Raw genomic sequence first — 13,977 nt, forward strand, 5'->3', positions numbered from 1 at the left:
TGCAGCCAAATTCCAACTTTAAAAGTCTCTTTAACTTACAGGAGATAACGCTGCAATGATACTTGCTCAGGAAAACCAACAACAACAACAAAAAAACCCACACACGGAAAAAAACAAACGCAGAAACAAACAGCTCCCCCTCCCCAAAAAACCCAACCCAAGGTACTTACAAACGAAGATGCATAAATTCAGTAAGTTGAGAAAAGCAAGACCTGCCCTGAATTTTGGGGGAGAAGCATTTCCCAGTGAAACGTATGCTTTGGGATTTCTGGATGATTCTGACTTGCTATGCCAGAACAAAGCTGGATGCTAAATATTTTGAGATACCTGCTGAGGTCTGAGAAAGCCGTCTCCACACTGAACCCCGAGAGACTTACAGAAACTTTTTAATGAGCCTGAGAATTTCTCCACCGTAAAAAGGAGCACAACAGAGCGAGAGATCATTTCTGACGTAATGTTCTCAGCTATCCGGGATGGCAGATCTTTTGATTAACCAAACAATAATAAATACAAACACTTTTGAGACGAAAACACTGGGCATACACTAGCCAATGTTTGTTAAATACGGCTTCTGGCTGTACAGGAGATTATTTTCAGCAGAAGCGCATGATGATTTTTATTAGCGTTGGCAATGACATATTAAAATACAGTTATGTGGCAGTGGAATTTTGAAAGGATGATTTTAAGGGGAAAAGAACGGAAAAGCCAGGCAAAGGAAGGGCAATTGGGAGCAGGTACCCTGTGCCGGCAGCAGTTTCCCACAGTATTTCAGCCTGGCTGCAGAGAGGCTGCCCCAGCCCGTGCTACCTTCCCCACCGAGCTGCACCGCCGTCACCTTTCCCACCACCCCGCCAGGCTGCAAAACTTCAAAGGCCGGGGGGGGGGGAAAAAAAAAAAGAAAAAAAAAAAAAAAAGAAAAAAAAGTTCCATTAGCAACACAGTATCATAAAATCAGAAACTGGCCAACGTGGGGTAAAATATTCACTTTTCAAAATAAATTCCCCATGCAAAAGAGCCAAATCCCGTGTCTCCAAAGTGCCAAGGCAATTTTACAGTAAACCAAGTCTAATGCAAACCAGATTTATACTGAAACAGGAAACAAACAATTCTTCTGCACAATTTCCTGTAGATCAATTGGAAAGGTATTTAAAGACTGCACCAGCCATTAGATCTTTTGTTAACCCCCCCAGCCCTGCCCACAAAAAAGCAGCTCGTAATATACACTATTATAAGATGTCAACACCCTACCATCATTTTCCATGTCTACCATCAATCTATAACCAAATAAAATAAAATTCTATTTATAATTTCTTTTTGAGAAAAAGCCCCACCATAATAATTTCCAAACTGGCACAGATGAAGAGGTGAAGTTCACTTGTGATCAGCATATGCAAAGCATATTTAAAACTAAGATTCAACGTAACATCCTGCAAGAATACTAAAGCTTTAATAATTCCTAAAATATTTCAGCAAAACTCCAGCTTTGCAAACACGAGGCCACTCATATTTCCATCACGTACAACGGGGCAGAAAGCGATCAGACCTGCCAAGTGTAAATTTTAATTCAATAGTGAGGTATCCTGACCCTTAAAAACAGGGCTACAGTTATTTCTGCAAACTCAAAAGATGCAGAATAAATTTGTTTTCTCTCCCGTCCCTTCCTCCAGAATGTAAAACACAAAACCACTGATTGTGTCAGAATGTGTGTGTATGTATAGGTTTAGGTATACAGCTGGAATTTCCAGAATTTTGTTTTCTTGTTATCAGTAGGGAGCCTGCAAGATTATATTAATTTAGGATATAAACACACAGCCCTTCCGTAAACCCCACAAATACTGGAAAAGTCTTCTAGATATTCCGGCTTTTACTCCCAATCCTGAAAAGCGGGAGCATTTCTATATGCACACGTATATACCTCCACAGATGGATTTCAAATCATGCAGCCCCAGCTACCCGTATGTGGATGCAATTTGATGAAGGAGTTGTAAATTTAGCCCTACTCGTTACAAAATCTATCCCTACACTTCGGAAATAGTTTAAAGTACCTTGTAACTTTTGCTAATAAATATGTTTTTATGATCTGCGTGTCAGTACTCCACAATATTCCCAGCGAATGAAACGCTGACGTTTCTTTAAACAAAGATGAGCCATAAACATCACGCTGAATTACTGCCGGTTCAGCCAGAAGGGTGCAAGTACAAGGGTCTCTCTCAGTTCGATTTGGAGATTTCTTCCTCCTCGGGCTCAAAAAGAAAACTTTCTCCGCGCCGTTCCCAGAGCGACGCCAGCCTCGTGCCATTCACAACTCCTCACTTGTCATTATTAAGCGTGGTACATGGAATTATTACACTCTTTGGCCTAGCCTATTAGCAGGAATGATACCATGGAGCATTCATCTTCATCTAGGAACTTTATGGAGTTGAAAAGCTTTATAATAAGAATAGCAGACAGAATGTAAACAGGAAAAACTCATTAGCATTTACTTTTTGTGATTTGATGACTTGACAAATAACTATTTCAAAACAACTAGTTTGAGAGATGGGTTGAAGCTTGTTAGGATAAAGCAAAAAGAGCAATTACAATAATTATAGGTTTCCCTATATGATTTAACACATGCGCATGGTGGGAGCTGATGATGTGATCTTAAGATACCATTAAAAGAAAATTTTGCCACTTTTGGTTTTCATTTCCATTTGCAATAATTTCTGCTTTATAGTTCCATGCATTTCAATAGATTGTCTCTGACCAAATAATACTTTATTAAAATCTCGGGGAGATGCAATGGAAAAGAAGCAATGCTGAAAATCAAGTTTAGACAGCAATCCTGCAGCCACCCCCTTCCAGGTGATGTGCATACCCTAAAATATCACCCACATCTCGGGTAACAAGCAGCAAGGCTTCGGGGAAAAAATGGCTCTTGTTGTCTCACTGCTTCCAACAGAATCCAAGCGTTCATCTAGTTAGTCACTGCTAACGGTGCGCACACTTCTAAACTCCTTTGCTAAAATGTCTTTTTTATAGTATTTTAGGGAAAAAAGGTGAATCAAGAGCCCAACATGACACCATCAGTGTGATCAGCAAGCACTAGCTTATCTTCACACTCTGTTATTTGACACTGGCAGGTTTGCTATTGCTTTACGATTTTCTAAAACAAATATCCTCTATCGCAAGAGATGTGAAGGAAAAGATTTCTTACCGATGAACATCAGTAAATAGTTAAAGGCAAAAAGTGCTCTCCCATAGAGTAAGCTCTCCTAAAACGCCCTGCGAGCGAGGAAAAAAAAAAAGCAAGTTGCAGAAAACATGTTCTGCAAAGCTTGCGTTTATGGCAGTTGAATTTTTTTCCAGCCATTTTTTGTGACTCCTGTACCCAACTGCACTCCTCTTCCCACAGCAACTTCGATTCAGAGGGCTTTGGAATGATTTTGCATTTTTTTCTTCTTTTGTTTATTCCCAGGGAAGACCTGCTTCCGCTGCCTGCTCGCAGTTCAGAGAGTTCAAACTGAATTTAAACAAGTAATTGACTTGTCACTGGGAAAAAAAAAAAAAGGGGGGGGGGGGGTGGGGGAGAAAAAAAAAGGAAGGAATTCAGAACTCTGTCTTTCCTGCACAAGGAAACTTGTGCGAGACAGAGCAGCCCCTGCTCTGCTCCAACAACTGGGCGAGAGCCGTGCAGCCCCAAGAGCGGCGGGTCCTTTCGACGAGGCGTTGAACAATTAATGCATGGCATCCCCGCTCTCCGCACGCTGCCTGGCACCGCATCAAGAGCTGCACAATGCGGAACCGGAGCCAGAACAATGCCGGCTCTATAAAACACAAAAATCTGCTTGTCAAGTGGACGCAGAAATACTTTCTCGCCCCCCCTCCCCGCAGCCTGCCTTCCCAAAGGCTGCGGTGCCGGCCTCGTCCCCCCGCTCCCGCGGCTCCCAGGGTCTTTTCCCGGCGCCCCGGGAATGCCGGAGCGGGCACCGCTGCCAGGGCTGCCCGTCCCCCCGACCCTCGCCCCTCTCTTTGTGCTCTCCCAGCAGCGCCGAGGCCGCGTTGGCTTTTCACCAGCACCTTCCCCCGGTGCTCAGAAATAACATCTCCCGTGACGGAGCCACCCTGGGTTTTTACGAGCTCCCACCTTCTGAAAAACACAAAGAAGAAGGGAAAAGGCCTGGCAAGCCGAGGGGGGTTTCTCAGCCCTCTGATGTCATATTCTGCAGTTTTATGTAAGTACGACAGGCGGCTGGCACGACCGGGCGGCATCACGGCCTCAGCGTCCCCAGCCGCGGTGCCACGGCCCGTGGGGCCGCTCGCCACGCAGGCCGGGCCTCTGGTTTTCTAGTTACTTCAAAAAAAAAAAAACCAACTAAAAAAGAAACCGACACCAAATATACAATTAGAACGAAGGGAAAAAAAAACCCCCGCACCCCAAAACAAAAGGAAAACCCCAGCTCCCACCCCCACGTCGCTCGTCAAGCACGCCATCTCGCCCCCCGCAAGAAAAATCCCAAAAATGAAGTTGGGCGAAGTGTGGAAAATTGTTTACCGGAGCGCTGCCGCTGCGCCAGCGCTGTGCAGCACTGCTTCCTGCTCGCAGGCTGCCGTCGCCAGGATTTTATTACTTACTGAGGATGAATAGCAGCGTTTAGGAACTTTTTCTTTTAAAGCTGGTGAGGCCGGCTGGCCCTGCCATGCATGGGAATGTCAGGTAGGCTTTAGGGGTAGCCTTAAGAGCTCTGGAATAGGAATAACTAATGTAAAAAATTTTTAAAAAATATATAAAAAAAGCACCCTGCATTAAATGAATGAAAATTTATTTGGGGCATTTTAATGATTTGAAATCTATTGTTTTTTCCTGCGCAGATTTCCCTCCGTTTACTACCCACGTCCTGCATCACCGCAACGTATCATTTGCAAAACATTCAAACCAAGAGACGAGGCCCACAGCTCTCGCCAGCAATATTTAACGACGACGACAACAAAAAAAATCTCAGTTATTCAACCAGATGTTCATTCAGGAGAGCGGCTTTCCGTCCGCAACCACTGGAGCTGGGGGAGCAGAGCCTGCCCAGGGCACACATGCCGACACATCCCCACGCGCCCGGGCAGGGGAATTCAGTTTGCTCCATCCCCTCCGTCCCAAGCGGGCCCGGGTTTAAACTCCAGCAGTTCCCTTCTGGCCTAACTACGCCGCCCTGATTGGGATCAGATGAAACGAAAAGTTGAAAGAACAGAGACTGGAGCAGTTTGCGCAGCCCGCTCCCCCCCACGCGCTGCCCTCCCTCTTCCCAGCATTTCCAAATTTTATTTTCCTCTCCCTTCAAGCAACAGTTCCCCTCCTTACCTCGCCCTTCCCCCTCCCCCCAAATATTTTAAAATATACTGAAATACTTTTCCTTCTCAAGACCCAGCCAGAGAAAAAAAATAAACCTCCAGATGGCAAGTATAAACCTTCTGCTGGGGTTATGCACAAAATACCAGACACTTTTTTTTTTTCTTAAATAAAGTGTTTCTGTTGGAAGGGGGGGAAAAGAAAAAAAAAAAAAAAAAAAAAAAGAAGGACCGAAGTCAGACGGCAGAGACAAGTCACTACAATGCGGGCGGGAATGGGGCTTTTTTTTTTTCCCCCTCATTTTCCGTTATTTTACGGGCACTTTTTGAGGAGGACTCCCAGCCCCACGCTGGCCCCGCGGGGGCTACTAAGTGCCCGCCGGTTCCGCGGCCGCGCAGCCCCGCTCCGCTCCCACCCTCCTTCATTATTTTTCCCCCTTTGCGCTATTTTGACTTCCCCCCAAACTTTTAATCCCGAGTGTACTGATTATTTTTAAAAAAGCAAGCGAAGAAAAGCCAGCCCCCCCCACCCCCAGCCCTCCTTCCAGGCCGGCCGGGGGCCCCTGGCAGCGCGGCGCGGAGGGGCGCGGAGGATGCTCGTTCCCGCCACCATAAAACTTGTCCCAATTACACCTTTAATTACAGCGCCAGCTTACCGCTTTCCCATTATAGTAGTACATCAAAGAGTTGCCGCCCATGCCGGGGATCGTGTATGCGCAGTACATGGTCCCGCCGCCGCCGTCCCCCTCCGCTCCCGCTCGCGGAACTTTTATTTCAAACTCGCTCTCCCTTTTTTCACAACAATTCCTCCACTCGCATGTTCCCATCTGGCCGGGCCAGGCGCGCTCAATATGCAAAGCAGGGCGAGACCATTCGCCGCGCGGGGGCGGAGGCTGCGCGCCCCCCCCCCCCCCCCAACCTCCCCCCCCACCCCTTTCCCCTCCAACCCCCCCCCCTTTTCCCTTCAACCTCCCGCCCCGCACCCGCGCACCGCCCCGCGCCCGCGCACGCTCCCCGCCGGCCGCCCGCGGGGCCGCGGAGCCGGGGCCCATTACCGAGCGGAATACAAATGCGCTTAATTACCTCCCCCTCTCCCTCGCCCGCTCCCTCGCTCTCTCCTTTTTTTTTTTTTTCTTCCCTTTTTTTTTCCTTTTTTTTTCTTTTTTTTTCCTCTTTTTTTTTTTCTTCCTTTTTTTTTTTTTTTGTTTTAATTTGATTAAAAAGCGAGTGGCAGGAAGGGAATCGTATGATGCACATCTAATAACTCCGCCATCTGTCCGTGCTGCTGGCGCGCTCCCAGCATTGTGCGCAGCTGCCGCGGCCCGCCCGCGCCCCGCGCAGCCCCGCGCAGCCCCCCCCCCCTCCCCATTTATTTTTTTTTTTTTAGTGTCTTTTAGCTAATAAACATCCCGAGCGGTGCTGACAGCCCCCCCTCCCGCTCTAACAACAGCGGGGGGGTAACGAGGGGGGGTTAATGGAAGGGGGGGGGGGGGGGATGGATGGCTGACACCCCCCCATCGGGCCTCCTTGCCAAACCCCGCGCATCACAGGAAAAGGGGGGGCCCCTGGGAATCGCTCCCAAATGCAACTCAATCATTTGCATACACCGAAGCAAATGCCACCCGAGCATGCAGCCGGGCTCCGCTTTAATAATTCAAAGCCCCGGTTTCCTTACTCCTCGCCGCGGGAACGCACCGCATACAGTATTAATCGGCGACAAAGGGACGGTGATGTCAACTCCGAGCTGTCGTCTTGGGCGACGACGGGCAAAGTTTCCTTCTTTCAGACTTTCCAGCCGGATCCATCAGCGGGCCTGCGCGCGCCGCCGCGAGGGGGGAAAGCGGAGCCGAGCTTTATCGAACTCCCTTGTTCCGCGTTGCTTCGGGAGGTCCCCGGAGGTTTGGGTAAACAGTACTTGAATTATAATCACACATTTCATTCAAATTTCATGCTTTGAGGATTTTTTTTTTTTTTCCCCTCATTAGAACGGTTGGTTGTCAATCTGACAAGATCACATTTGTAACCTTTAAACCACCCTCAGCGTAGAATACAGAAGGCCAAAAATCCCAACTACGACAGGTCAACGTGCAACAAAACGCTCCACCAGAAAGGGAGAGAAAACTCCTCAAACCCCGGGGGCTTCCCGCAGACGGGCAGGACATTCACCCACCAGTAAATCTACTTGAGAGACCTAACCCTCCTACAAATGTCGGTATTAACGCTCCAGAGGTGAAAAATAACAAAGTGCTTTGATCATCTCTCAAAAAACCCCCTTCTGGTGTTTTTAATACACGCCTAGAAATCAAGCCCGTTCTTCCCTCCTGCGTTTGCAAACTGCAAAATACGGTATTTTCTCTCTTAATAAAAGCTGTAGTTTCACAGCTCCACACAAAGTTATACAACTAGCATTACATTTTAGCACAAAATTTTACCACAAAATGAGATTGGATGGACCTTTAAATCATCTAACTTAATCACCTTCCTGCCACGGAGACAATCCCCGAACTCCAGCAGAATAAGCTTTTTCTGACTGGCACGAGGGAATTCTAAAAATAATTCTAAAAATTTCACGTGGCGGCGTCTATAGATCACGGAAACGGAGAGCGACCCGCGACTCTGAAAAGCAATCCTCGAATCGTGACCAATGTGTCATGGAAATGACTGCAGATGATTTCAGTTTGTTTTCTGCAACCTCGGAGTGGGGAACGGTCCAACTTAATTTGGATCCTGGCGCTTTCATTCTCCTGAATGGGAAAAATTCGGGATAAATATACCGTACGCGCCTCGGTAAGAAGTTAATGCGGTTTGCAGGGAGTAAGCCCGTAACTACACCATCATTTTCAACACATGACAATAAAAATTAATTACTTTACCATATCATATTTGCATTTGACACATACATGGAGATAACTTTAATATATTTTCCTGCCTCGCTCGGGAACCTGTCATTATCCCGGATATTTTTCCTTTTTGCTTTTTCAGAAATAGAAATGTCTATATCTGACATAAAATTCATACTAACAGCAGCCAGGAGTACTATCAGAGAGACACCAACGGCATGGAGGGCTCTGAAATGACGCAGGGCAAGGTGATGTTCATCCTCTGGCACCCCCCCCCTGGACTCCCTGCACCCCTCAAACCCAGCACACCCCCATTTTTTGGCACGCCGGCACGGCCCGAGCTGGACTCCTGGCTAACAGGAGCCCATCGATTAGAAGAGCAAACTGCTGAAAATATAAGGGGAGTTATCTGACGAGAAGCAGCCTTTTTAAAAAATTAAAATCTTTGTTGGCGTTTTAATCTCCAAACGCAGCGCTCTGGGAATTTGCATCTGGCCGCGGCGTAGCCACGGCGGGGGCTTTCGCTGAACCGGGCAAAAGCGGTTGTTCCGCGCTGGGTTTTGCTAGGCTGGGTTTTGCTGGAGAGCCAAGCCCCCTGGCAAAGGCCGGGATGTGCCGCCGGGATTCAGCCCCGGGTGTGAGGGTGCGGGGAGGGGGGCACGGTGCAGGTGCAGCTGTGGGGGACCCCCCGCAGACCCCCCGCGCTTGCATCTGTGCTGCTGAGCAGCTCCCCCCCCCCCTCCTCACTCCCCACACACCCACCCTTGCCACACGTGATGACGTCCCGGCCTTCGTCTCAGAAGGAGGGAGGTTTGGCAGCGGGGAAGACGCCGAGGAAGAGGAGGGACGTGGGGACAGCGTGTCCCACCGCCCCGCGCCGCTACCGGCCACCAAGCGAGGAGGAGCAGCTTCCCCGCCGTCCTGTCTAAGCACGGCCCAAAAGGAACTTGTTGTCCATGTGAAGGCTCAAGGAGGAATATTTAAACCTTTGGTTTTGGTAAAAATGGTGGTGTGCTGTACCCTGAGGGAACGGCGCCAACGGGCAGGGGACTTGAGAGCACCTAAAACCTAACAGATGCGTAAAATGCTCCGGTAACGCGTTAATTCAGCGCTTTCTGCGTTAGGCATCGTTCTTTCAGCATCTTTAGGTCACAAGGCTGATCAGGTGTAACTTAACCACGTGCTTATGGTATAAATACATTCCCCAAATGCGACACAGGTCAGTATGTCACCTCCGTAGCACGACATGGCAAGCGCGGGACGCGCGGGGACGTGGCCATGTTGTCACAATCCACTTACTTTAGCGTTATCCAAATTAATAAGTTGTTTTACAACCTTCCTGTTGCATTTTCCCTTTGCACCACTGGTCACCCTGGCCCAGCCACGCAGGCAAGGTACGGGCAGAGAAACCAGGTGGGGCTGCCTAGAAATAATCAGTGCTGGGATTTTGTGCTATAATTCCAATGTTTTGGTAGATATATACCAAATTTCTTCCATTCTCCCCTCACTTCTCTCCTGTTAGATCCCAGCAGCAAATTCCAGAAGAGGGTGAGGAAATCTTTGAGAAATCCAAGAAAAAGGACAGAAAGGTGGGTCTGCAGCTCCTGCAGGAAACCATCTCTCTTGGCCCAGGAGGGGAGGAAGGAGGGAGTGAGTCCCTGCTGTTCCAGCAAGATTTTTAAGACAAGAGAATTTGGAAAGGGCCTCATCCTGTGAGCTGCTGAGCCCCCTCCACGGTGAACCGGGGGTGCTGCAATGGCCAGTGTTGTGACGGAGCAGCTCCACCACGGGCACGTGCCGTGTCTGGAAAGGGACCTTCCAGAAGGTCATGGCAAAAGGATGCGGGAAGGGAGGGACGGCCCCCACGTTCCTGCCGCTGCCAGGAACAAGAGGAGCAAGGAAAGGGAAGCTATCCGCTGGATGGCAAGCTGGCAGCCACAGGCTGAACCAAATAACGGTAAAATATCCAGCAAGATGACTAAAATAGCCAGTACTCCTCTAAGGCTGGGTCATGTGGATAATCTCATCCTTCTTACACAAATCCTGGAGTGTAGTTATTAAAACGGACCCGCCGGGGGTGGAGAAGAGGCTCTGAACACCCAGATGTGAAGAATTTGCCCCAGCTGTGGCATTTTGCCCCAGCTGAGCGACCGGGACCTCCGCTCAGACGGCCCGTGAAGACGCGTCCAACCTTGCGTCCCACCAGCCTTTTCCACCCAGCTTCTCTCTCCTATTTAAGGAAAAGAGAGAGAAGCAAACCCCAGCTCTGCTCCCCAAAGCCGGGTCTATTTTAGGAGATGCCAGAGCTGAGCTTAAAGGTTTCTTCAACTCCCCTGCTAAGTACCTGCGTGGGGCTGGTGGCAGCAGAGCTCGGCCAGGGCTGGGCCCCAGTGCTGCTGACTGGAGGGGACACAAACCCAACGGCAGAAAGCTCCTTTGGGTGCTGGATAAGCAGGAGACCGAGTTGCACCGTATTTACCTTACACAGACATGAAGATGGGACACGTTTTTGGTAGGGCGTGCCGTGGCCATTTTCTGGTCTTGGTTTTGGAGGATCCCAAACCCAGTTGGATCAACCCGCTGAGCTCTAGATGATGTAATTTGTAAATGCCACTTTTGTAACTACTGCAGCTAAAGGTAACACTTATTCTCCAATGGTTTTGTACATTAATATTCTCTCCTTCCTCCCTAGGAAGAGGTTCACATTCAGATACTTGTGCACCATAGACTGAATACAGTATAAATATCTAATTATACAGATGCTATATGAATAAATCAGATCCTAAAAGCCACAGTCTCTAAAAAGCTACTTTAAACCAGCCAAATGTGGATACAGCTGCTTTAATATTATAGACTACCTATTGATGGCAATCCTCATCAACCCAATAATCCTCCGCTTTGTTTCCAGGCTTGTCTGCCAGGAGGAAGCAAACCTTGTTCCCAGCACTGAACTAGCTCCTCTCTTTCTCGTTAAGGGGACAAACTCCAGGAGATGATTTAACCGGGTGCAGCTCAGGGGGTGGCCCCGACGGTTGGTTATTTCCCCAGAGAGCCTGGACCGCAGGCGGCAGCACCTCAGCCTGCTCTGAGGGAGTCGGGACCGACCCGGAGAGCACCCACGGCCACGCCGGTGGGGAATTTTCAAAGCATGTCAGCCAAAATGCATTCACAAGTTTCTTTCTAAACGGCCCTGGTCGGTCAGATGTGACTCGTAGGTGTCAGGATGAGTGTCAATCCCACCAAAGTCTTGTTGGTTTGGGTGTACCGAGCGCGTTCGGCGTTCCAGAGCAGGTCGGAAGGAAATCGCCCTTTCCGCAGCGGCTGATTCGGTGACCTAATTGCACGTGCTCCTGTTCTTGCACTGCCAAACACCAACTAATCGGCCCAAGTGGGTGCTGGGACTGAGGTTGGAAGCCGGGAATATGGCAAAAGAGTTTGTCTGAGATTGCCAGAATAAACCATAGAACATCTCTGCAAGCATCCGCCAAGTTTAATCTGTAAAACATCAAACTTCTTCTCCTTTTACCTCCAATGTTATACAGGCTGTATTTACTAGATAGCACATGAAGTTAATAACACAATAAAACCCTAGATCAAAACTAGCTATTGAAAACCAAACCAGCATCTAATGTTTGTTTTCCAGATAAGCCGATTTTAACCCATGATGGGGCTGAGCACACCCCCTCAGCTGCAGCGTGCACTGGCCTGGCCCCCCCCGGAGCTGGGGAGGGCACCGGGCGCTCTGGCTTCTCCAGAAAACTTATCTTGCAAAAAAAAAAAAGAAAAAAGCATAGAAACACACTTTACAGTTAATCTATTTTAAACAAAACTGTCTATCTAAAATATCCATTTGCCACTAGGTTTATTTTTGACTACACTGCTTGCGAAAAGCCAAGAGAGAAACTTAAACCACATGGGCCAGGATTTATTCCTGCACAAAGGCACTATTGCCAATTTTTACCATTTTATCTTGAGTATCAGAGTATTTGGTGGGCTTTCTTTTCTGGGAAGCCAGAGCTGCCGTTGTCATTGATTACAGGATGATCTCAGATTTCGTATTTTGAAGATTAAGCTTCTAACTCTAAGTGTGGAGGAGAGTTGGGAAATGGGAGCTCTGAGGCAGAAAACCCCAAAGGCTAATAAACCAACCCAATCTTTACTATTTTTAAAATCTCGTGATTTCTTTTTTTTGTGGACAGGAGGGCGGCTGACTCATGATATTTGAACTTTGGAGGTTAGCAATACTACAACAGCTTCTCCACACTGCTCTGGCCCCGTGAACAGACCCTACAACACCGACAAGGTGGCATCGGGGTTACCAGCCCCAAGTCAGGAATTGTGCCAGCCTGGACTATGGGCCTCAACATCCCCTGGGCTCCGATTCAGGATTCACTACGGAAACGAAAAGTGGGTTTAAAGGTTCATTTCTGCCATTTTCTCTGTGATGGGAGGTTCCTACATTTGGAAATTTCAGTGTCATTGGTCTCAGCGTGAGACTACAGACATTGTACCACAGCTTAGAGTTCACCGGAGAAGGATTTAGTAAAATAAATGAACAGAGTAAGATTTTAAAGATTTCATACAGGACCGAGCACTTCACCAATTATACACACCACACAACCAACAAGTAATTTCAGATTATAAGGGATTATTTTTGCTTTTGCAGTTCAAGTACACTCTAGAGCAATCAACACTGTAGTCACTGCTCTTCTTGCTTTACCAAGATGTTTCCACAAGTTCTTGGTCAGTTCTTCTCCATTAGCATTAGCTGCCATTACAAGACAAATAAATGTTTTTGAAGCATAAGGCAACCAAGCACCTGATCTTGTATTCAGTCTTTAGGAAAAAAAATTGCACTGAAATATAATGATTTTTGTTAGTAAACAATATATATTCTCCCAAGTGGGTTCAGTGTTTTATAAAATGATAAAAGGCCTACTTGCACCACAACTTCAGAAAGAATATATTATGCTGTCGCAGAGCTATTTTTTAAAACGATACACCAAAAAAAAAGGAAAAAAGAATGCGGAAAAGGTAAGAAAAAGTGGTGGACACCATGCGAACGGCCACATGGCTAATGTTAAGAACCACAACGTGGCCTTTTTTTTCCGACGCATGCAGCAATTTGTCTACATAGTAAACCGTTAGCAGAGCTGATCAAAGCACTCCAAAGCGTTTTTCACTACCCTCCTCTCTGCTAAATGATCTGCAGGACTGCACATAGATGTGGGATCCTGCACACTCGGATTTGTTCCCACTCTGCCACAAGAATCTGGGGAGGGAGCGGGAGAGGAACGCTGCTCCTCATTTATTGCACATTGCCATATGGAAGACTTTTCAGCTGTTACATAGTTAGGCCTCGCAGCCCCTCTATCTAGCAGTTAAATATTATTCTGTCACCGTTTCCCTTTGTATAGACGGAGAAACTGAAGCTCGGGGAGGCCACGGGCGCCGCGCCGGTGCTGCAGCAGCATCGAGTCAGCGGTGCCAAGGGGATCAGTGCCTGGGCCTCCCCGAATAGGTTCCTCCAGCATGAGGCCTCCCGGGGCAGCAGCTCGGGCTCTCTGCCCCCACTACAAGGGAAAATACAAAGCACGGTCACCCTGGTCCTGGTAACCCGTGTCCCGGCCACATCACGACGCACAAGATGTTTCGGCGGCGGCAGCCCCGGCCCTGAGCTCCCGGGGATGCTCAGGGATGAGGGGGTCACGTTTACACGTGTGTAACTTGCTCTGAAGATTAACTTTGTACTTGGGGATTGCTTGTACTTAAAAATAACCCCCAACCTCAAATAGCCAGGGGTAGAGATGGTGCATTT

General features: G+C 48.1%; 1 protein-coding gene across 14 annotated transcripts in view; it reads right to left on the bottom strand.

Annotated features, from left to right (window-relative positions):
• TCF4 (transcription factor 4) overlaps positions 1–13,977 on the bottom strand; it is a 240,276-nt gene that overhangs the window by 63,326 nt on the left and 162,973 nt on the right. Inside the window, exon 1 of one of the 14 annotated variants that reach the window (XM_074856964.1) lies at positions 5,976–6,206. The exons of 12 other annotated variants lie outside the window; for them this stretch is intronic. In XM_074856964.1, coding sequence (XP_074713065.1) covers positions 5,976–6,146 — 171 coding nt within the window. In that variant the 5' untranslated portion in view covers positions 6,147–6,206. Of the gene's footprint in view, positions 1–5,975; positions 6,207–13,977 lie in introns of those variants that run through there. One more of the 14 variants, XM_074856962.1, reaches the window with a different exon arrangement.

Source organism: Strix uralensis, chromosome Z (genome assembly GCF_047716275.1).
Source record: "Strix uralensis isolate ZFMK-TIS-50842 chromosome Z, bStrUra1, whole genome shotgun sequence".
NCBI lineage: Eukaryota > Metazoa > Chordata > Aves > Strigiformes > Strigidae > Strix > Strix uralensis.